Source organism: Rhinolophus ferrumequinum, chromosome 23 (genome assembly GCF_004115265.2).
Source record: "Rhinolophus ferrumequinum isolate MPI-CBG mRhiFer1 chromosome 23, mRhiFer1_v1.p, whole genome shotgun sequence".
Classification (NCBI taxonomy): Eukaryota; Metazoa; Chordata; class Mammalia; order Chiroptera; family Rhinolophidae; genus Rhinolophus; species Rhinolophus ferrumequinum.
In genome coordinates this window covers 45,089,937-45,115,003 of record NC_046306.1, presented here as the reverse complement: position 1 = coordinate 45,115,003, position 25,067 = coordinate 45,089,937, and the positions used below count along the sequence as shown (strand labels likewise).

General features: G+C 38.6%; 1 protein-coding gene across 4 annotated transcripts in view; it reads left to right on the top strand.

Annotated features, from left to right (window-relative positions):
• The window catches only part of SYNDIG1 (synapse differentiation inducing 1), a 223,959-nt gene that overhangs the window by 168,831 nt on the left and 30,061 nt on the right, over positions 1 to 25,067 (top strand). For 2 of the 4 annotated variants that reach the window (XM_033095214.1, XM_033095215.1), the window contains exon 4: positions 10,466 to 10,525. The exons of the other annotated variants lie outside the window; for them this stretch is intronic. In XM_033095214.1, the coding sequence (XP_032951105.1) occupies positions 10,466 to 10,525 (60 nt within the window). The remainder of the gene's footprint in view (positions 1 to 10,465; positions 10,526 to 25,067) is intronic. 4 annotated transcript variants of the gene reach the window in all.

Below are 25,067 nucleotides of genomic sequence, written 5' to 3'. Positions count from 1 at the left end.
ACAAGGCCATGGAATTTGACATCAACTGCAAAAAGAAAGGAAAATCTACAAATATGTGCAGATTAAAAAACGTTCATTTAGAGGTCATCAAAGTGGTGGCATGAGGGGAGCCTCTGTAAATCTCCCCTGGAATTTACAGCTAATTGAACAACTATAACTCCACAAAGGACTCCCTGCACAGCACACAGGCAAAACGAAGACATCCACTACTGAATTCACCTAAAGGTGGGCAAATGGCGCCAGCGGGGGAGGAACGAAGGGAGAAGCACGGAGACGGTGGGGGGGGGGGGGGGGCCGCAGGACACAGACCTAGCGCAGTGCTCCCAGCTCGCTGTATCGCGGAACTACCGCAGCTGTGTAAGAGGGAAGAACTCAGACTGCTAGGGCTCCGTTTACGGCCCACAAGGCTGAGGGGACAGCATATAACACGGCTGAACCCAATGATCATGGCACAGACCTCGAAAAAACACTGAGGGAAGAAGGCTGAAACAGTGGTTGAAGCTCTCACTGCCAAGCAGAGAACGGAAGCCTTAGGCACTGACACTAGCCGCCCCCTCCCTACTCTCCCAGAGCTGACCCCGCCCCCACTTGCCTGGTGCTAGAAGCAGAACAGTAGCAGTGTCAGATCAAAAGAACAGAATATTTGCTGTTCTGAGAACTGTGGACCGCAGACACAGCTTCACAGCCCAACTACTTCCAGCAATGGGGAGGGAGCTGTGGAAGCAGAACCAGCTGTGGTGGTGGTAGCCGCCATTGCTCTGGGCCACCTCTCACAACTCACCCCGCCCCTGGCCCCTCGGGCTCTGAGTCTAGTGCAGGAAGAGCTTTGGAACTTCAAAAGAGCTTCGCATACCCACACGGGCACTGTGCCCTGTGACTCAGGTGAACTATTAACAGAGGAGAAGCCTGTCTCCCAGGGAATCCCCCCATTGTGTGAGAAGCTGGAATAGTGCAGCGAAAACATAGCACTACCATGTGAGAGAGAAAAAAAGGCTGTAGTTGGAGAGAAAATAAAACATTCTACAACAAGTATTGGAAAACAAACGAAAGACCTCTTCCTATCAACCTGTTGCAGAACCCACTCCTGTAGATGTCTAGGAAGAGAAATAATAAATCAGTAATTGCCATGCGACCCCAACACAAAAAGACAGCTCAGAAAGAAAGTGAAAAGTCTCCAGAAAAGGAACTTAAAGATATGGAAATATGTGACTTAAATGTCAGAGAATTCAAGATTGCAATTCTGAAAAAACTCAACGAGATGCAAGAAAACACAGAAAGCCAGTTTAATGAACTCAGAAACACAATCAAAGAACAACATGAGCATTTTATGAAAGAGATTAAATTTTGAAAGAGAACCAAATGAAATTTCTGGAGATTAAGAACTCAATACAAGAAATGAAGAATGAAATAGCCAGCTTAGGTAGTAAAGTTGACCAGATGGAGGAAAGAATCAGTGACATCGAAGATAGAAACCTGGAAATGACATGGATGGAAGAAGAAAGAGACTTGAGACTTAAAAGAAATGAAAGAACTCTACAAGAACTTTCTGACTCCATCAGAAAGAGCAATATAAGAATAATGGGCATAGCAGAAGGAGAAGAAAGAGAGAAGGGAACAGAGAATATATTCAAACAAATTGTCAATGAGAACTTCCCAAACTTGTGTACAGAACTAGATCCTCTAATCCAAGAAGCAAATAGAACACCTTATTACCTCAATCCCAACAGGCCTTCTCCAAGGCACATTGTATTCAAGCTGTCTAAAATCAACGACAAAGAAGGAATCCTCAAGGCAGCCAGGGAAAAGAAGACGGTAACCTACAAAGGAAAGCCCATTAGATTATCATCAGATTTTTCAGCAGAAACTCTATAAGCCAGGAGCAAGTGGAACCAAATATTCAAACTATTGAAAGAGAGAAATTATGAGCCAAGAATAATATATCCAGCAAAGATATCCTTTAGATATGAAGGAGGAACAAAGACCTTTCCAGACATACAGAAGCTGAGGGAATTTTCTAATACACGACCTGCACTACAAGAAATACTACAGGAGGCTATTCGACCACCATCAACAGGGAAAATTTGTGCCAACCAAAACATAAAAAGGGGGAGAGTAAAGGCCTGAACCGGAATATGGGAATGGAGAAATTAAGCATGCTGAAGAAAATGGAATACTCAAAATTTCAAACTTTCTTTTATATAAACTTAAGGGTAACCACTTAAAAAAATCCAGAACTGAAATATATACTGTAATAAAAGAAGAAACAGAGGGAAACATCATAGAATACCACCACACAGAAATAATAGACAACAACAAAATGGGAAAGAAACAATGGAAGAAACAAGGGAGACACAGCCTTACCAGAAAACTAAAGCTAGAATGACAAGAAATCCTCACATATGAATAATCATCCTAAATGTAAATGGACTGAACACACCAATAAAAAGGCACAGAGTAACAGATTGAATCAAAAAACTAAACCCAACCATATGCTGTCTCAAAGAGACACACCTCAGCTACAAGGACAAACATAGACTCAAAGTGAAAGGATGGAAATTGACACTCCAAGCGAATGGTACCCAGAGAAAATCAGGTGTAGCCATAATGATATCAGATGAAACAGACTTCAGGGTGAAAAAGGTAACAAGAGACAAAGATAGACATTTCATAATGGTAAAGGGGACTATACAACAAGAAGACATAACAGTCATCAATATTTATGTCCCCAATCAGGGAGCACCAAAATATACTAAGCAACTACTAACAGAACTAAAGGGAGAAATAGACCAAAACACAATTATACTACGGGACTTAAATACATCATTGACAGGTATGGATAGATCATCCACACAGAAAATAAATAATGAAATAGCAGCCCTAACTGACCCATTAGATGAAATGGACATAACTGACCTTTATACAGCACTTCATCCTAAAACATCAGACTATACATTTTTTTCTAGTGTACATGGAACATTCTCAAGGATAGACCATATATATTGGGACATAAAATCAGCCTCTCCAAATTTAAGAAGACTGAAATCATACCAAGCATATTCTCTGATCACAAGGCTTTGAAATTGGATATCAACTGCAAAAAGAAGGCAGGAAAAAACACAAATACATGGAGATTAAACAACATACTTTTAAAGAACGACCGGGTCAAAGAAGAAATTAGAGAAGAGATTAAAAGATACATAGAAACAAATGACAATGAAAATACATCCCACCCTAATTTTGGGGATGCAGCAAAAGCAGTTTTACGAGGGAAATTTATATCATTACAGGCCTATCTAAGAAACAAGAAAAATCCCCAATAAGTAACCTCATGTAACACCTTAAAGAACTAGAAAAAGAACAACAAATGAAACCCAAAGTCAGCAGAAGAAAGGAAATAACAAAAATCAGCGCAGAACTAAATGAAATAGAGAACAAAAAGACAATAGAAAAAAGTTAATGTGACAAAGAGCTGGTTCTTTGAAAAGATTAACAAAATTGAGAAGCCCTTGGCTAGACTCACTAAGATAAAAAGAGAGAAGGCACTAATTAACAAAATCAGAAATGAAAAAGGGGAAGTTATCACGGACACCACAGAAATACAAAGGATCATCCAAGAATACTATGAAGGACTATATGCCACCAATTCAATAACCTAGAAGAAGTGGGCAAGTTCTTAGAAACATATAGTCTTCCTAGGCTGAACCATGAAGTACTGGAAAATCTAAACAGACCGATCACCAGTAACGAAATTGAATCAGTCATCCAAAACCTTCCCAAAAGCAAAAGTCCGGGACCAGATGGCTTCACTAGTGAATTCTACCAGACATTCAAAGAGGATCTAATACCAATCCTGCCAAAAAATTGAAGAAGACAGTACTCCCTAACTCATTTTTTGAGGCCAACATTACTCTGACACAAAAACTTGGCAAGGACAACACAAAAAAAAAGAACTACACACAATAGCTCTGATGAATACTGATGCAAAAATCCTAATAAAATTCTAGCAAATCGAATGCAACAATCCATTAAAAAGATTATTCATCACCACCAAGTGGGGTTCACCCAGGGGCACAAGGATGGTTCAACATATGCAAATCCATCAATGTGATACATCACATAAACAAAATAAAGGACAAAAATCATATGATTATATCAATGGATGCAGAAAAAGCATTTGACAAGATACAACATCCATTTATGATTAAAACACTTAATAAAATAGGTATAGAAGGAAAATACCTTAACATAATAAAGGCCATATATGACAAGCCCTCAGCTAATCTCATAATTAATGGTGAAAAACTGAAGCCCTTTGCTTTACCTTCAGGAACACGACAGGGCTGTCCCCTTTCACCTCTGCTTTACAACATAGTGTTGGAAGTCCTTGCCAGAACAATCAAGCAAGAGAAAGAAGTAAAAGGCATCCAAATTGGAAATGAAGAAGTTAAATCGTCCCTCTTTGCAGATGATATGATGCTATATATAGAAAATCCTAAAGACTCCACCAAAAAGCTACTAGAAACAATCAAAGAATACAGTAAAGTTGATGGCTACAAAATCAACGTTAAAAAGTCCATTGCATTTCTATATACTAACAATTAAATCTCAGAAAAAGAAATACAAAAAACAATTCCTTTTCCAATTGCAGCAAAAGGAATAAAATACCGAGGAATAAACTTAACCAAGGATGTGAAAGATCTATATGCTGAAAACTATAAGACATTTTTAAGAGAAATTGAAGAAGACACAAAGAAATGGAAAGACATTCCGTGCTCATGGATTGGAAGAATCAACATAGTTAAAATGGCCATAATTACCCAAAGCAATATACAAATTTAGTGCAATCCCCATGAAAATCCCAATGGCACTTTTTAAAGAAATAGAACAAAAAATCATCAGATTTGTTTGGAACCACAAAAGACCCCGAATAGCCAATGCAATCCTAAGAAAAAAGAACAATGTTGGAAGTATCACACTCCCTGACTTTAGCTTGTACTTCAAGTCTACAATAATCAAAACAGAATGTTATTGGCAGAAAAACAGACACATAGACCAATGGAATAGAATTGAGAACCCAGAAATAAAACCACATAAATATAGACAGATAATTTTTGACAAAGAAGCAAAAAACATACAATGGAGAAAAGAAAGCTTTTTCAATAAATTATGCTGGGAGAATTGGATAGCCACATGCAAAAGAATGAAACTGGACTGCTATCTGTCACCATGTACCAAAATTAATTCAAAATGGATCAAAGACTTAAGCATAAGACATGAAACAATAAACTGCATAGAAGAAAACATAGGTACTAAGCTTATGGACCTTGGGTTCAAAAAGCATTTTATGAATTTGACTCCAAAAGCAAGGGAAGTAAAAGCTAAAAGAAACGAATGAAACTTAAAAGCTTCTACACAGCAAAAGAAACCATCGACAAAATAAAGAGGCAACCAACTGAATGGGAGAAGGTTTTTGCAAAGAGTGCCTCCGATAATGGGCTAATATCCAAAATATACAAGGAACTCATGAAACTCAACAACAAAAAAAACAAACAACCCAGTTGAAAAATGGGCAGAGGACCTGAAGAGACATTTCTCCAAAGAGGACATACAAATTGCAAATAGACATATGAAAAATGTTCAACATCACTAACCATCAGAGAAATGCAAATAAAAACCACAATGAGATATCACCTCACCCCAGTTAGAATGTCTATCAACAAGACAAATAGTAACAAGTGTTGGAGAGGCTGTGGAGAAAAAGGCACCCTCATACACTGTTGGTGGGAATGCAGACTGGTGCAGCCGTTATGGAAGGCAGTGTGGAGGTTCCTCAAAAATTTACGAATAGAATTACCATATGACCCAGCAATCCCTCTTCTGGGTATCTATCCAAAAAATCTGAAAACGTCTACACATAAAGACACATGTGCTCCAGTGTTCATTGCATCTTTATTTACAGTGGCCAAGATGTGGAAACAACCAAAATGTCCTTCAATAGATGAATGGATAAAGAAGTTGTGGTATATATGCACAATGGAATACTACTCGGGGGTAAGAAAAGATGATACAGGAACATTTGTGACAACATGGATGGATCTTGAGACTATAATGCTAAGCGAAATAAGTGAGACAGACAAAGCAGAGAACCATATGTTTTCACTGATATGTGGTATATAAACCAAAAACAACAAAAGAACAAGACAAACAAAAACTCACAGACACAGACAATAGTTTAGTGGTTACCAGAGGGAAAGGGGGGTGGGGGGTGGGAGATGAGGGTAAGGGAGATCAAATATATGGTGATGGAAGGAGAACTGACTCTGGGTGGTGAACACACAATGGGATTTATAGATGATGTAATACAGAATTGTACACCTGAAATCTATGTAATGTTACTAACAATTGTCACCCCAATAAATTAAAAATAAAATAAAATAAAATGTACATTTAAAGAAAGACTGGGTTAACCAAGAAATAAAGGGAGACATCAAAAGATACATAGAAACAAATGAGAATGAAAACACATCCTACCAAAATTTGGGGGATGCAGAAAAAGCAGTAATAGAGAGATATTCATCTCATCACAGGCTAATCTCAAGAAAGAAAAAAATCCCAGATAAACAACCTCACATAAACTAGAAAAACCTTAAAAAACTAGAAAAAGAACAAATGAAACCCAAAGTCAGCAGAAGGAAGGAAATAATCAAAATCAGAGCAGAACTAAATGAAATAGACAGCAAAAAGACAATTGAAACAATTAATGTGCTTTTGCCTCGGAACTTGAGGATCTTTCATGGGTGGTCGGAAGAATGGCTGTCGATGTAATGGAGCTGTTACGTGAAAATGCTAAGCATCCTGGGGGATGATGAATACTAATGAAGCTATGGATGTCACTGATTAGCAGCTTCATTTTGAATGAGGGGTCGCTGTCTGCCCATTGAAAGAGGCCAGTGTCTGTGAGGTTCCCAAGCCATAACCATTTCTGGCTAGTGCTACAAGATTTACTCATCCGTTGTATGGAAAACTGGTGGTCAAGAAAAGCTCTTCATTTTGTGGACATGAAAAGAAAACATACAGATCAAGATGGATATTTATTATTAATTTTGCTAAAAGATTCTGAACCAACATCAAATCTAGATTAATGTGTCCATAGGATTCAAGCCTATGGTTTCTATTTAATCATGTCACTGCCCTAGAGAGTCACAACCTATTAACCAGTAGATTACTTTTTAGATCTATTTCTAGGACTACATAGCAAATGAAGTATTTTGTAATAGAAATTTCCATTAACTAGCCTTGTAATTAAATTATTCTGAATGAAAAAAAAAAACAAAACTAATGCAATTCTACTCCATTGGTCTGTGTGTCTGTTTTTCTGCCAATACCACACTGTTTTGATTATTGTTGCCCGGTAGTACAAAGTGAAGTCAGGGAGTATGATATCTCAAGCATTGTTCTTTTTTCTTAGGATTGCTTTTGATATTCGGGGGTCTTTTGTGATTCCAAACAAATCTGATGATTTTTTTATTCTATTTCTTTTTAAAAATGCCATTGGGATTTTGATGGGAATTGCATTAAATGTGTATATTGCTTTGGGTAATATGGCCATTTTAACTATGTTGATTCTTCCAATCCATGAACATGAAAATGTCTTTCCATTTCTTTGTGTCTCCTTCAATTTCTTTAAAAAATGTCTTACAGTTTTCAGTGTATAGGTCTTTCACATCCTTGTGAAGTTTATTCCTAGGGATTTTATTCTTTTAGTTGCAATTGCAAAAGGAATTGTTTTTTTCTTCTTTTTCCGAGATTTCATTGTTAGTATATTGGAATGCAATGGATTTTTGTACGCTGATTTTGTAGCCGGCAACTTTACTGTATTCGTTTATTGTTTATAATAGCTTTTGGTGGACTCTTCAGGGTTTTCTATATATAGCATCATATTGTCTGCAAAAAGTGACAATTTAATTTCTTCATTCCCAATTTGGATGCTGTTTATTTCTTTCTCTTGTCTGATTACTCTGGCTAGGATTTCCAATAGTATGTTAAAAGCAGAGGTGATAGGGGACAGCCCAGTCGTGTTCCTGAACATAGAGCAAAGGGCTTCAGTTTTTCACTGTTAATTATGATATTAGCTGAGGGTTTGTCATACATGGCCTTTATTATTTTAAGGTATTTTCCTTCTATACCTATTTTATTAAGTGTTTTAATCATAAATGGATATTGTGTCTTGTCAAACCCTTTTTCTGCATCCATTGATATAATCATATGATTTTTGTCCTTTATTTTTTTATGTGGTATATCACATTGATTGATTTGCATATATTAACTATCTCTATGGAACAGAATTGAGAACCCAGAAAGAAAACCACATTAATATGGACACATAATTTTTGACAAAGGAGCCAAAAACATACAATGACGAAAAGACAGCCTCTTAAATAAATGATGCTGGGAGAATTGGAACGCCATGTGCAAAAGAATGAAACTAGACTGCTTACTGTCACCATGTACCAAAATTAATTCAAAATGGATCAAAGACCTAAACATAAGACCTGAAACAATAAATGTTTAGGTCCCCTAAACTATAATTGTGTTTTGGTCAATTTTTCCCTTTAGTTCTGATAGTAGTTGCTTTGTATATTTCAGTGGGTCCTATTGGGTTCATAAATAATGATGACTGTTGTGTCTTCTTGTTGTATAGTCCCCTTTATCATTATGAAATGCCCATCTTTGTCTCTTGCTACCTTTTTTATCCTGAAATCTGTTACATCTGATATCAGTATAGCTACAGCTGATTTTCTCTGAATACTATTTGCTTGGAGTGTCAGTTTCCACATTTTCACTTTAAGTCTATATTTGTCCTTGTAGCTGAGATGTGTCTCTTGGAGGCAGCATATGGTTGGGTTTAGTTTCTTGATCCAATCTGCTACTCTGTGCCTTTTTATTGGTGAGTTCAGTCCATTTACATTTAGGGTGATTATTGATATATGAGGATTTCCTATTGTTCTATCTTGTTTTGTGGTAAGGCTGTGTCTCCATTGTTTCTTTGCCTTTTTGATGTCTATAATTTCAGTGTGTTGGTATTCTATGATTTTTCCCTCTTCTTCTTTTTTTATGTTATATATTTCAATTCTGGATTTTCTCTTTTTGATAGTCGCCATTAAATTTATGTAAAAAAATATTTTATATTTACAGTGTCCTTTTTCTCCAGCGTGCTTTCTTTCTTTATTCCCTTTTGCTGGTTTAGATCTTTACTCTCTCCCCTTTTAATTTTTTGTTGTCACAAATTATCCCTACTTATACTGTGAATTGATTTCCATGTTGCAGTCACAAATTGTCTTTTTCCTCTTTTTTTTAAATGCATTTTTTCTTCTTTTCCTTGTATGTTTTGTTCAAGTGTATAGTGTCCTATTTTGTGTATGGGTTGCCATTTCCTGCTTCTGTCTGTCGGTTCAGAATATTACTCATGGTTTTGTGTTCTTCTGTTTTTTTTTGTTTCAGGTCATATAGCCTCCTTCAGTGTTTCTTGTAGTGCAGTTCATGTGTTAGAAAATTCCCTCAGCTTCTTTATTTCTCTAAAGGTCTTTATTCCTCCTTCATATGTAAAGGGTATCTTTGCTGGACATGTTATTCTTGGCTCATAATTTCTCTCTTTTCATAGTTTGAGTATTTGATTCCACTCCCTCCTAGCTTGTAGAGTTTCTGCTGAAAAAAAAAATGATGATAATCTAATGGGCTTTCCTTTGTAGGTTACCGTCTTCTTTACCCTGGATACCTTGAGGATTCTTTCTTTGTCATTAATTTTTGAAAGCTTCAACACAATGTGCCTTGGAGAAGGCCTGTGGGGATTCAAGTAATTGGGTCTTCTACTTGCTTCTTGGGTTTGAGGACCAGTTCTTTCCACAAGTTTGGGAAGTTTTCGTTGACTATTTTTTGAATATACTCTCTGTTCCCTTCTCCCTTTCTTCTCCTTCCAGTATGCCCATAATTATGTTTCTCTTTCTGATGGAATCAGAAAGTTCTTGTAGAGTTCTTTCATTTCTTTTAACTCTCAAGTCTCTCTCTTCTTTCATCTGTGTCATTTCCAGATTTCTATCTTCGATGTCACTGATTCTTTCCTCCTTCTAGTCAACTCTATTACCTAAGGTGGCTATTTCATTCTTCATTTCTTTTATTTAGTTCTTCATCACCAGAATTTCTATTTGTTTCTTTTTTAAAATTTCAATCTCTTGGACAAAATGTTCATTTTGTTCTTTGATTGTGTTTCTGAGTTTATTAAACTGCCTTTCTGTGTTTTCTAGTGTCTCATTGAGTTTTTCTGAACTGTGATCTTGAATTCTCTGAAATTTAAGTCACAAATTTTTATGTCTTTAAGTTCATTTTCTGGAGACTTCATTTCCTTCCTGAGCTGCCTTGTGACCTTGGTTATTCAGGGCAATTAATGATTTATTATTTCTCTCCCTAGGCTTCTACAGGAGTGGGCTCTGCAATGCTTGAAAGGAAGAGGCCTTTCCTTTGCTATCCAGTAGGTGTTGCTGGAATGTTTTATTTTCTGTCCCACTGCAGCCTTTTATTCTCTCTCACACTGTAACATTCTATTTTCTTTTACACTGTTCCAGGTTCTCATACAATGTGGTGTTCTCTGGAAGGTGGGCTTCTCCTCTATGACCAGGTTACCTAGGTCACAGGGCACCATCTCTATGGGGTAATGTGGAGAGCTTCTGAAGTGCCAAAGCTCTTCCTGCAACCAGATTCAGAGCTTGTGTGTCTCAGCGGCTCTGGTTCTCCCTGATGGGATCTTCCCAGATAGGTGAGGGTGATGGCTGGTTGGGTTCTGAGAAGTGACTTTGAGCAATGAAGACTACCAGCTCACAGTTGTCTTGACCCTACAGTTTCTTCCCTTTCACCATAATTATTTGCACTGTGAGTCTGTGGCTGAAAGGCTGCAGCTCTCAGATCTGTAAATATTCTGTTCCTTTGAGCTGGCACTGCTACCATTTCTTCTGGTGTCTGCTCTTAGCACTGGGAGGGTGGCGGTAGAGCAAGCTCTGGGAGGGTGGGGAGGCAGTTGGCCAGGTTTCATATCTATGTCTTCCATCCTCTGTTGGCAGTGAGGGCTTAAACCACCTTCCCCACCCTTCTTCCTTCAGTCTTTGTTCCAAGGTGTCAGCCATGAGCGTTGGGTTCAGCCGTGTTGTATGCTGATTCCCTCAAGCGGGCCTGTGCATCAGTCTCCCACAACTGCGGTAAGCTCCAGAATGTATGCAGATCCAAGCTCCCTTCTGTGTCCTTTGGCCTGAGACCTGCATCTCTGCACTTTCCCATTCTCTCGTCCCCACTCATTCAATTTGCCCACCTTTAGATGATTTCAATTGCAGGTCTCTCAGGCATGCCTGTGTGCCATGCAGGGAGTCCGTTGTTGATTTATAGCTGTTCAATTTGTTGTGAATTCCAGGGGAGATTTCAAGAAACACTCCTCACACCACCATTTCTGTGATGTCATTCTTGTTTTCTTTATTTCTATTAATGGAACTTGCATTTGCCTACATATAAGGCTCCAAAACACTGCATGGATACCCAGGCCTCCCTCCCCTCTGTCCATAATATTCTCTGGGCTGTCCTCCCCACAGCATATGGGGCCAGGGCATGGCCCACACTCCCATACCCATCACTGACCCCCAGGAATCCTTCCTTGGCCTTCCTCCCCTGCAAGGTTCTACTTGGTCTACAGAATTTGTGCCAAGTTCTTGCTATGAGAATTTCCCTCTGTGACCCAGATAATCACCCAGTGCAGCCCCTCAAGGGAAGCTCTCTGGTCCTTTCTGGTTCTGTTTCCATTCCGTGACACCAATATCACACATGTGGGATGATCTCTTGGTTCAAGACTCAGAGGAAGTCAGGCCAAACCCATCTTCCTGTCAGTGTCAGATGTGATCCCCAGGAGGGGTGAATCTGAATTCAGGAGTTTTAAAATAAAATACAGGAACACACAAAGCCCTCAGTTTTGTCCTGTAATTAGACATTTTCATGAATGTTCTTGTTTGATCAAGTCCATTGCACAACTGTGCTGATAGTTACATAACCACGTAGTGGTAATAGCAAGGAAATATTACCCCAGTGAATATTGCATTAATATATCTATCAAATTCTGTAAGCATACGACTGGTTAAATGCAGATGAATTCTATTTGCTTGCATTCTTAGCCTAAGAGCCATTCATGTGAAAGGCCAATTCTTTCTCAACATTCTTTATTACTGCTCATCACCACTTTAGGAGCAGGGAGACCACAAAGTAACTCGATATATTTCACCAGAGTGATCTCTTCCCAAAATAATTCCACTTTTTTATTAGAAAGGAACAGCCTGACTCCAGTTGAAGGGTTTTGGGAGGTGGTGTCTTTGATTTAGGACAGAGGACTTAACCCTTTGGTGCCAGGACAGAAATCAGACATGCTCCGAACACCACCAACACCCTACCCCTGTCTAATTGGGAATACTGTGACTGGCTGTCTGACATAGACCACCTAGTACACTTGTCATAAAGCAGGAGAGGAAATAAGTCTGCGCACATCATGGATGACATGGAGCATCACAAGCCATAAAACTAAAGAATGACCCTGGCAGCAGCACTTAAAAGTGATCTTGGCACAATCTTTCATTAATCTACAAAATGATCAATTTTATTTCTCAGTAACTTAACAGAATCCAAAACCCAGAGGGAAAGGCTTAAAGCAGAGTCAGTCTTAGATGGGTTTCTAAATGTATCTAAACTCAGAATTATACCCCTTCAGCTCCCAGAATAGAATTGTAATAATAATTTTTCATCATCAAAAAGCATGAATTAAGGGGTTAGCTCATGGTGGTTTATGAACAGATGGTTATAAGAGTCAAGGACTCAGGGTCTGAGGAATTTCCTTGTTCTAGACACATCATTGTCAGCTACTGAGGGACAGGACACATTGCCCTGCACCACACTAGAGAAATGACACCTCCCCCAGTCCACAATATCGACACTGACAGTAATACTGGCCATTGTCTTCTGAGCATTTGCGTGTGCCAGGCTTTTCATAAGCTTTATTGCACATATCCCTCCACAGTTCTGTGGTCAGGCGGGAGGAATGCTTTACAGATGAGGAAACTGAGTCTCATGGAGATCAAGTAACTTGCCCAAACTCCCAGGGCCATAAAGTCAAGAGTGCAGCCCAGGCTAGGGACCTGACTCAGAGCAGACATTTTCAACATTTTGCTAAATGGCCACTCTCCACAACAAACTCAAAGATGCCATATGTACCTCTATGTTATTCAGATAAGGGCTCTGGGTACATGGGGATGGGATTTTGGAGACAATCCTGGTGATGTCCACTCTCAGTTCTGTGACCCTGGGTAAGTTGCTCACCATTCCTGGGCCTCTAAGGTAAGACAGGATAAGGCAAATGCTGTCATCTAGCCCCAGACAGAACTGCTCTGTGCCCCAGGTGATAGGTAAACATGCTGTGCAAAGTCAGAGGAACAGTGCCTCTCACATCAAGACAACTAGTCCTTGTTCTTATCTACCTACCTGAACAGAATCACATCCTCCACACCCAGTGCAGTCTTCTTGCTTCCTACACAGTCAGCTTCCTACAATGCAGACCTGACCATGGGGACCCCTGCTTGAAAACTTCAGGGCTCCACAGGGCCACCAGGATAGAATGCAAACACTTCAACCTGCTGAGGAAAGGACTTGTGTCAGCCTTCCCATGGCATCTTGCTTATACCCGCACCTTGTGCACCCACCTGTTGCAACTCCTAAAGCTCCCTGCCCCACCCCACCTCGGAGTCTCCATCTAGAGGCTCTCCCTTTGTGCCCACCCTCCTGTCAACATATGGAAACTCCTGCTCAGACCACACATCCACCTCCTGGGCAACATCTTTCCAAAGCCCCTCTGATGGCTGAGTCCTGCTGCCTGCCATGCCCTTTAGCCACCGAAAAGTCAGCTCTTGTTCAGCTACAGTGAAGGACTTCAGAGATGTTTCCAGTTTGAACTGTGGCCCACTAATAACAAGGATGTAAATTAGATTTGGAGTCTGCATTCTTAGCATCTGAACACAGGAGAGAATGGGCTTGTAAGGCTTTGGGGATGACTTCAATTGACAGAGTGTGCTGCCCCCTACACAGAGTTAGGGCTATGCACAGTGCTGATTAAAGTTTATTTTTAAAAAGCACACTGGTAGTCAAGGGGGCTGTACATCACTTTACAATCTTAATATGCATAATTTAGAATGTTTAGTATTCGTGCAATCTGTGACCTTGTAAAAGACTATAATAAATATATTTTGTGTGTGTTTGTTTGATTGGTGATGTAAAGACTAAAACAGGGAAGCAACATCTAAGAATAAAGGGGCCTGGCATGTAAGGGCACTTTCCCAAAACTTTCCACTCTCATTGGTTGAAAAATGTTAATTCTTCATTTAAGATTCTGCAGTGACCATGGCAATATATTTAATTAGACCTTAGAAATTAAGACTAGAAAAATGCAATGAGAAAGGGCCATTTACATGTGGAAAATGAGCTAACCCTCCGCTCAGATCCTTCTTGGAGGTTGTCAGGGTATAAATAAGACACAAATATGATTAAAATACTAATTGACAAATTGTTGGCAAGGAGAATTCCTGCTTTGTCTGTTTAAAGGTTCAGCATATATTTAGAATATTTATTATGCCTAAATTAATGTAACCCAAGACATGAGCCCTCCCTTTCAATATGGGCATTTTGAGGAAAGAAATTATCAGAATGCAACAATACCTTAGAATCTGTACCATGTGGGGAAAAGTCCTAAAGTATATGAATGGTCAAATATTTTTTAATGCAGCATTATTGCTTTCAAGGACTTTTATTACCTAGCAGCTAACAAGTTTATTTTTTTTTGGTGGCCTACTTTAATAAATGAAAACTATAATAATAGCTGAAATTAACAAACGATTTGTACATGTCTATCATATTTTTAAAGACGTCAGTAGCTTCAGTAGGTAAGGCAGCTTCCTTGCTAATATTTTAACATGTATGTAAATTAGCCCACACCGCTTGTGGTCCACCCTAATAGCCTGTCCTCCTGTGTAATGCTCTTTCAATGTTCCTGATACCCTAACACCTGTCTGAAATAAGTGGGGGCGGGGGGGCATTACTCCAGTGCGGCAGAAGTCAGTACTCTGAGAGTCCAAGGTGCTACACGACCCACTTGAAATCCTTAGTTAGTGATTCAGCCAGGTATTCTGACCACAGGTTCTACCCTCTCAAGATTCCTCTCTGCAGCCCTTACTGTCCTTCATGAATAAGGCTCCTATCCTGAAGGGCGATCTACTTTCTCTCTGTAATTGTGCACTTCAGACTCTTAACTGGGCTCCTACTATATGCCAAGCATTATGCCAGGTGTTGGAGACACAGCAGAGAACAGGACATAAGCCCTGTGCTTGTGCAAATTTAAATAGAATCCCCCAAGTAAGCCGTTTTCCATAAGGCCTATCTCCATCTTCTTTCTCCCTCATCTCCAACCTCACTCATGGAACCAAACCTCTGTTGGCATCCACATGCTCACTTCCCTTCTTTCCCCTGGCTCCTGTCATCACTGCTTCAATTGTCCATCTTCCCCCCTCCCCCAACCTTAGTTAGACTGGGTGAAGATGGGAATCTCATGTGTTCACCTTCCTCGAGCCCCGAAGAATATCTGCCGAAGGCCTGCAGACGCATCACTCCCTCCCCCTGGGTGAAAGCAAGGCCGGGCCCTCCTATCAGCACCCTGCCTTTCTGTATGGTGTCTCCTTTTACCTCTAATTCCAGTTGACTTAGAAAACAAACAAGGACAAAAAACTGTTTTGAATTCACTAAGGAACTTGTGTGGATCCATCACAGTCATGTTTGTGTTCTTTGGAAGTAGAACAGCACAAATATCTAAGAGACACATATTTAACAAGCTTAGAAACAGTGCTTGGTGTTCATAGGACTCGGCTATGTAATAATTTCTTTCTTCCCCCAGAAACGTTGTTATATATGCTAATGTGCACTTGATAAGTATAATGGCTTTTGAGTAAAAACACCCTTTACTTTTCCCTGTTATAATGCCATGACCTAATAAGCTAAAAGGCATTTTAGGTCTCAGAGGTTTGGTTCATTTGACATAATCTTTCTCAAAATAGTATTTAGGAAAGCAAGCTGTACTGTTATTATCCCTAGAAATGCAGCTGTGACAGGTTACATTTTCAAAAAAATGGCTGCTGCAATGTTTCCCATCTCTCATACTCTCTAGAGCATTTACTTAAATACCCCCTCCTGTGAGACTAGGCAGAACTTTATGAAGGCCTTGACCAGTAGAGTCTGGCAGAAGTGATGCTGCATGGCTTTGGAGGCTAGGTCACGATGAGGTCTCGAGATTTGCCTTGATATCTTGCGATGTTTGTTCTGGGAACCCAGCCATCATGCTGTGAGGAAGCTTGAATGAGCCCACATGGAGATACCAAATGGAAAGGCTATGTAATGGGTGCTCCTGTGGATGGTCTGCTTAAAGTCTCAGCCAAGAGCATCAGTTACAAGATAGGGACGTGGATGCACTATAGGTGTTTCCCTACCAGCTGTCAAGTCAGCTCAGCCTTGAATTTGACCAGACATTTATGAGCAAAGAAAAACCATCCCTATGATGTCTCCTGGATTCCCAACCTACAGAAACCATGAGCATAGTGAAACATGTTTTACACTACTAAGCGTAGAGTTGTTTATTTTTCAGAAATAAATGGATCAGCATCTTAAATAAGATGTAAAGTTTTATCAGAAAGCTGGGAGCAGGTGTTATATGTAAAACATTTCACTGCAAAACCAAGAGGAATTACACAGATTGTGGGAGATTATACAAGCCTCCTTGAGGCAGAGGAATTCGCCTCCTGCTGTAGAAATCTTAAGGTATTTCTCCTTGGAGGTCAGGCAGGGTTTTATACCTCTTATTTATTGGTATACTTTGAGTTCACATTTTAATGTCAGGGCCTCAGCTGCCTCATATGCAGAACTTGACAACGTATCTTGCCTCATACCGTTTTCAATTGGAAAACACTAAACTGTGAGTTTAGACAAGAAAGTTAAGCTGGGTTATACAAAATGGGGTCAGGTATATAACATGTTCTGGTCACTAGATGACCTCCTTTTTATCCTGGAGCTTTGTAATGTGATAAGATAATAAAAATATTATAGCCCATAAGGGCTATACTATTATATGTAGTGATGACACTACATTTATCTGACCTATAAACATTAAAAATAAATGTAATCTGTGAGTAAGTTTCTTAAATTATTTGTGTGAACATGCATGCATGCACATGTGCAAATGCACACTCCTGTTTATGCCATATAAATACCAGCTCCCATGAGAATTATCTATAAACAGGCACACATAAATGACAGATGGAAAAGAGAATTTGAGAGGTGTCATGGGCCCACAAACTTTCTCTCTGCTCTGTTTTTGTGTGGCTGCCCTCTTTGGAAGCCTAAATATTCTTGCCACCTTCTTCTCCCTTTAAGAAACAAGTACAATCTTTAGAAGTAAAGTGCCTTTTCTGCTGGGAATTAATAACAGCAGAATGCCCGGAACTTTGCTCTTTCCAACTTTCCACTCCTTCTAGACAATTACTTTTGTTGATGCCCCCCTTTGGGTCAGGTATACACAAGCCAATCTTTGTCTTGTTTCCCTTATCACGTTATACATGCTGAGAAACAAAAGGAGAGGTGACTAACGCTTCGATCCGAATGGCTGGAGATATGCGTTCTTTGGAGAAGGCACAGCATAGTCCGCTTTCCTGCAGGGAACTTGGACGAGCGTGCTGCCCCAACTGAGTCCGTGTCTTTCCTAGTCATCTGTTCTATTTCTTTTAAAAATGCCATTGGGATTTTGATAGGGATTGCATTAAATCAGTATATTGCTTTGGGTAAAATGTCCATTTTAACTATGTTGATTCTTCCAATCCATGAACACAAAATGTCTTTCCATTTCTTTGTGTCTACTTCAATTTCTATCAAAAATGTCTTATACACTTCCAATAAGGAGCTAATATCCAAAATATATAAGGAACTCATACAACACAACAGCAAAAAAAATAAATAAATAAAATAGACACAAATAATCCATTAAAAAATGGGCAGAGAACTAAATAGACATTTTTCCAAAGAGGACATACAGATGGCCAATAAACATGTGAAAAGATGCTCAACACCACTAATCATCAGAGAAATGCAAATGAAAACCACAATGAGATATCACCTCACCCCAGTTAAAATGGCTATCATCAACAAAACAAATAATAACAAGAGTTGGAAAGGCTGTGGATAAAAAGGAACCCTCATACACTGTTGGTGGGAATGCAGACTGGTGCAGCTGCTATGGAATTGTGGAGGTTCCTCAAAAAGTTAAGAATAGAATTATCATATGACTAAGCAATTCCTTTGCTGGGTATCTACCCAAAAAAGCTGAAAACATTTATCCATAAAAATATATGTGCTCCAACGTTATTGCAGCTTTATTTATAGTGGCCACGATATGGAAACAATGAAAGTATCCTTCAATATATGATTGGATAAAGAAGCTATGGTACATATACACAATAGAATACTATTCTGCCATAAGAAAAGATAAAATAATGCCATTTGTGGCAACATGGATGGACCTCGAGATTATTATGTTAAGCGAAATAAGTCAGACAGAAAAGGTCAAGAACCATATGATTTCACTGATATGTGGTATATAAAACTGAAAACAACAAAGGAATAAGACAAACAAATGAATAAACAAAAACTCACAGATTGAGACAATAGTTTAGTGGTTACCAAAGGAGGGAGAGCGTGGTAGATGGGGGTAAAAGGCATCAAATATACGGTGATAGAAGAACTGACTCTGGGTAGTAAATACACAATGTGATATATAAATGATGTAACACAGAATTGTACACCTGAAACCTAGGTAACTTTACTAACCATTGTCACCCCAATAAACTTTAATTTTTTAAAAAAATGAGATCTTATCACTTTTCTTTTCAATTTGCATGTTATTAGTTACTATGGTGTTAAACATCTCTGCATATGTTTGATATTTTGTTGCCTTTTTTATTATTCCCTCTATAAATTACTATCATACCTTTACCTATTTCTCTTGGGGCTTCTGCACCTTATTGATTTGTAGGCACTTTTTTCATATTATACCTATTAACCCATTATCGATTCACTGTATCACAAACATTTTCTCCTGGTGGACTCGTCTGTCAGTGGTGCCCTTTCACATACAGGGTAGTCCTGAAATCTCTGTGGTTGTTGGAAAGAAACTTAGAGAGCATGGGTTCTGGTTCTTTATAACTTATGGAGCCTGATTATTTAGCCTTCGGGGCCACTTAGCAGAAAGCAGAAGGCAGTACTGCTGTCTCACAGATCCTATCTGAAGGAGCAGCTCCCACAGAGTAATCCCAGTGAGCACCCTGTTTGCATGCATCAGCAGCGTCCCGTTCCTCCCAGATGGGAAGAAAGCGTGGGCTTCCAACCGCCCCCTCCATACCAGCAAAAAGCCCATGAAGAGTAAGAAATAAAAGCAGTAAAAACCCCCTTTGTTTAACGCTAGGCTGTGAGGCTAGGTACTGGCTCCCCCTTTGTGATTCATGAATTCACCAGGAATCAGGTGTACTCTCTTCTGCCACGAGTTGAGGGCAGAAAAGAGAAAATTGTAGGGAAGAGCCTCGTTATGAAAAAAAGTCTAGTTTCCACCATTCCCCATACATTTGACCCCCCTTTCTCATTTCATCTTCCCCCAACCCCCTTCCCCTAACCACCAGTCTGCTGTCAGTATCAATGAGTTTGTTTTTTGTTTTCTTTTGCTTGTTCCTTTGTTGTTGTTGTTATTGTTTGTTTTTTATATTCCACATATAAGTTAAATCATGTCTTTTTCCATCTGCCTTATTTCACCTAGCATAGTACCCTCAAGGTCCATCCATGTTGAAACAAGTGGCAGTATTTCATATTTTTTATGGCTCAGTAGTATTCCATTGTATATAAACCACATTTTCTTTATCCATTCATTTGTCATTGGACACTTTTCCATATTTTGGCTATTGTAAATAATACTGCAGTGAACATAGAGGTGCATATATTTTTTCAATTTGTATTTTCATTGTCTTTGGATAAATAGACAATTCCACAGTAGGAATTGCTGGATCATATGGTAATTCTATTCTTATTTTTTGAAGAATCTGTATGTTAATAAAGTTGCATAGGTTTCAGGAGTTCTTTTTTTTTTTAATTAAAGTTTATTGGGGTAACAATTGTTAGTAATGTTACATAGATTTTGGGTGTAAAATTTTATATTACATCATCTATAAATCCCACTGTGTGTTCACCACCCAGAGTCAGTTCTCCGTCCATCACCATATATTTGATCCCCCTTACCCTCATCTCCCACCCCCCACTACCCTTACCCTCTGGTAACCACTAAACTATTGTCTGTGTCTATGAGTTTTTGTTTCTCATTTGTTTGTCTTGTTCTTTTGTTGTTTTTGGTTTATATACCACATATCAGTGAAATCATATGGTTCTCTGCTTTTTCTATCTGATTTATTTTGCTTAGCATTATACTCTCAAGATCCATCCATGTTGTCACAAACGGTCCTATTTCATCTTTTCCTACCGCCGAATAGTATTCCATTGTGTATATATACCACAACTTCTTTATCCATTCATCTATAGAAGGACATTTTGGTTGTTTCCATGTCTTGGCCACCGGAAACAAAGCTGCAATGAACATTGGAGCACACATGTCTTTATGGATAAATGTTTTCAGATTTTTTGGATAGATACCCAGGAGAGGGATTGCTGGGTCATATGGTAATTCTATTCATAATTTTTTGAGGAACCTCCACACGGCCTTCCATAACGGCTGCATCAGTCTGCGTTCCCACCAACAGTGTCTGAGAGTTCCTTTTTCTCCACAGCCTCTCCAACACTTGTTACTATTTGTCTTGTTGATGATAGCCATTCTGACTGGGGTGAGGTGATATCTCATTGTGGTTTTTATTTGCATTTCTCTAATGATTAGTGATGTTGAGCATTTTTTCATATGTCTATTTGCCATTTGTATGTCCTCTTTGGAGAAATGTCTCTTCAGGTCCTCTGCCCATTTTTCAATTGGGTTGTTTGTTTTTGTTGTTGAGTTTCATGAGTTCCTTGTATATTTTGGATATTAGCCTCTTATCAGAGGCACTGTTTGCAAAAATCTTCTCCCATTCAGCTGGTTGCCTCTTTATTTTGTCGATGGTTTCTTTTGCTGTGTAGAAGCTTTTAAGTTTCATATAGTCCCATTCGTTTACTTTAGCTTTTACTTCCATTGCTTTTGGAGTCAAGTTCATAAAATGCTCTTTGAACCTAAGGTCCATAAGTTTGGTACCTATGTTTTCTTCTATGCAGTTTATTGTGTCAGTTCTAATGTATAAGTCTTTCATCCATTTTGAATTAATTTAGGTACATGGTGACAGATAGCAATCCAATTTCATTCTTTTGCATGTGGCTTTCTAATTCTCACAGCACAATTTATTGAAGAGGCTGTCTTTTCTCCATTGTATGTTTTTTGCTTCTTTGTCAAAAATTATCTGTCCATATTTATGGGGAGTTATTTCTGGGTTCTCAATTCTATTCCATTGGTCTACGTGTCTGTTTTTCTGCCAATACAATGCTGTTTCGATTATTGTTGCCCTGTAGTACAAGCTAAACTCAGCGAGTGTGATACCTCCAGTATTGTTCTTTTTTTTTAAGATTGCTTTGGCTATTCGGGGTCTTTTGTAGTTCCATACAAATCTGATGATTTTTTGTTCTATTTCTTTTAAAAATGCCATTGGGATTTTGATGGGGATTGCATTAAATCTGTATATTGCTTTGGGTAATATGGCCATTTTAACTATGTTGATTCTTCCAATCCATGAGCACGGAATGTTTTTCCATATCTTTGTGTCTCCTTCAATTTCTTTTAAAAATGTCTTGTAGTATTCAGCATATAGTTCTTTCACATCCTTGGTGAAGTTTATTCCTAGGTATTTTATTCTTTTTGCTGCAATTGCAAGGGAATTGTTTTTTTTTTCTTTCTTTCTTTCTTTCTTTCTTTTTCTGAAATTTCGTTGTTAGTATAAAGGAATGCAATGGACTTTTGTACAGTGATTTTGTAGCCGGCCACATTACTGTATTCGTTGATTGTTTCTAATAGCTTTTTGGTGGAGACTTTAGGGTTTTCTATATACAGCATCACGTCATCTGCAAAGAGTGACAATTTAACTTCTTCATTCCCAATTTGGATGCCTTTTATTTCTTTCTCTTGCCCGACTGCTCTGGCGAGGACCTCCAACACTATGTTGAGAACCAGAGGTGATAGGGGACAGCCCTGTCATGTTCCTGAAAGTAGAGCAAAGGGCTTCAGTTTTCACGGTTAATTATGATATTAGCTGAGGGTTTGTCATATATGGCCTTTATTAAGTTAAGGTATTTTCCTTCTATACCTATTTTATTAAGTGTTTTAATCATAAATTGATGTTGTATCTTGTCAAATGCTTTTTCTGCATCCATTGATATAATCATATGATTTTTGTCCTTTATTTTGTTTATGTGATGTATCACATTGATGGATTTGCGTATGTTGAGCCATCCTTGTGCCCCTGGGATGAACCTCACTTGGTCGTGATGAATAATCTTTTTAATGCATTGTTGCATTCGATTTGCTAGAATTTTGTTTAGGGTTTTTGCATCTGTATTCATCAGAGATATTGGTCTGTAGTTCTCTTTTTTTGTGTTGTCCTTACTAGGTTTTGATATCAGGGTAACAATGGCCTCATAAAATGATTTAGGGAGTACTGTCTCTTCTTCAATTTTTTGGAAGTGTTTGAGCAGGTTTGGTATTAGATCCGCTTTTGGGAAGGTTTTGGATGACTGATTCAATTTCGTTACTGGTGATTGGCCTGTTGTCCTTATCTGGTTTTGTTATTAGGCCAACATGGTCTCATAAAATGAGTTAGGAAGCATTCCCTCTTCTTCATTTCTTTTTTTCCTTTGGAAGTTTGGAAAGATAGGTAAGTCTTTGAATGTTTGGCAGAATTTACCATTGAAGCCATCTGGTCCTGGATTTTTTTTTCCTTGGGAGGTTTTTGATTACTGTTTTAATTTTCTTATTATTAGTGATAGGTCTATTCAGATTTTCTATTTTTTCATAATTTAGTCTCAGTCCACATTTTATTTCCACATCTACTTCCTGCATATGCTTTCCAGAGCTTCCTACTAAGGTAGCTTTAGTATACTGTTCATAGATTTTGTAACTTTCTATAATTTCCCACCTGGGATGCAGAGCAATGGAAGCAATAGGCATGGTAAAGTCTAGCTGGAGACACCTATGAAAATTGCCCATTATCCCAATTAGACAGGGAGGTGTCTTCTGTATGCTGCACAGGTCTTTCCCCCAGTTTTCCTTTTTCTTGTTAAATAGTAGAGTTTCTGAATTGGAAACACATCTTGATGAGGAGGCCAAAGGTATATCTGTTTATAAACTTTATTTCTTTATACATTCATACAACATACACAATTTTGCACAATTACACAAATGCAATTATTCATACATGCTTCATATTTTTAGTGCAATCTTTTTTCTCCTCTGTTTTGCTTGGGTTCCATTAGTGTCCTAACCAGGCATCTATGTTAACCACCTCAATAGCCCTTCATGACCCCTCCATCTTCAGCCATTTGTATATATACATGCATCTGTGCACTTGTGCACCAAGCACACCTACCCAAGTCAGTGTCTTATCATTATGTTATTTTATTTTAAATTTTTTTATTGAGGTAATACCAATTTATAACAGTATATAAATTTCAGGTGTGCAACATTATACAATAAGTCCTCACTTAACAGTATCTATAGATTCTGTGATTTTAAGTGAAATAACATATAATAAAACCAATTTTACCATAAGCTAAACAAGAGTTAAGTTCTTATAGCATCTCATCAATGTTATAATGAAAGATGACATTGAAGGAAATAATGTTAATTGAGGACTTGCTGAAATTTTGCATCTGTATTACTATATTGTGCTTGGATGAGAGTCCAGACACTTTCGGCATCTCAATGTTTTCACTGACAATACCTCCAAACACTCTTGAAATTTCTTAGTTATCTCATACTGGTGTTTTAAACATCGATGTTGTAATCTACATGAAGATAATTGTAATTTATTCAGCTGTCATCCCATCACTGCATTCACTGTTGCCTATATGTTTGGAGGGTTTTTTTTGTGTTTTTTTTTGGGGGGGGGAGGGTGTTAACTATGAACACTGTTTCAATCAAGTGTAGTTTTTGTTGAAAGTTTATTTCCATATTCACTGGCATTTAAGACTAGCCACAAATCAGATAATTTAATTATTATGGAAAATAATTTTCATCGTACATATTTTAAAGCAATTTTAATGTAGTATTATAGGGGAAACCTATCTTGATCATATGAATAAACCTACATTGTTTCCTGGAATACAGTAGGAAATCTTAAGTGGCCATTAAGGTTTTAGTCAATTCTACAGGGAATTTTCAAAATCTTCTTGAGAATTTTCCCCTCTACATCAGCCAGTCATTGGTCTGACCTGCCCCTCGAGGACAACCTTGGGCAAAGCAGTTCTCTATATCTAAAGGCAGTGCCTTGTGATGGACACCACCGTGAGCCATCAGAACTCGTCTTCCCTGCAGTTGGAGGGGGGACATTAGTCTTGAAGGGAGGGGTCTGGGCGTGGTACTCGTAGGATCCACTAAACACAGTATAGGCACCAGAAACATAGCAAAGAGACAAGTGAATGAGAGCAAACAACAACACAATCTACATATGTGTGTCTCTCATATGGTTCCAGCCATATGGTAACTTAAAATTCTTTCTACCCAGAGCAACATTTTCCTCAAATCCTTTCCCCAGCCCCCTTTACCTTCACTCTAACAACCTCTCCCTGTAAAAAGCAACAATGCTGAAGAGATGAGAAAAGTGAGCCTGCAATAACAATGT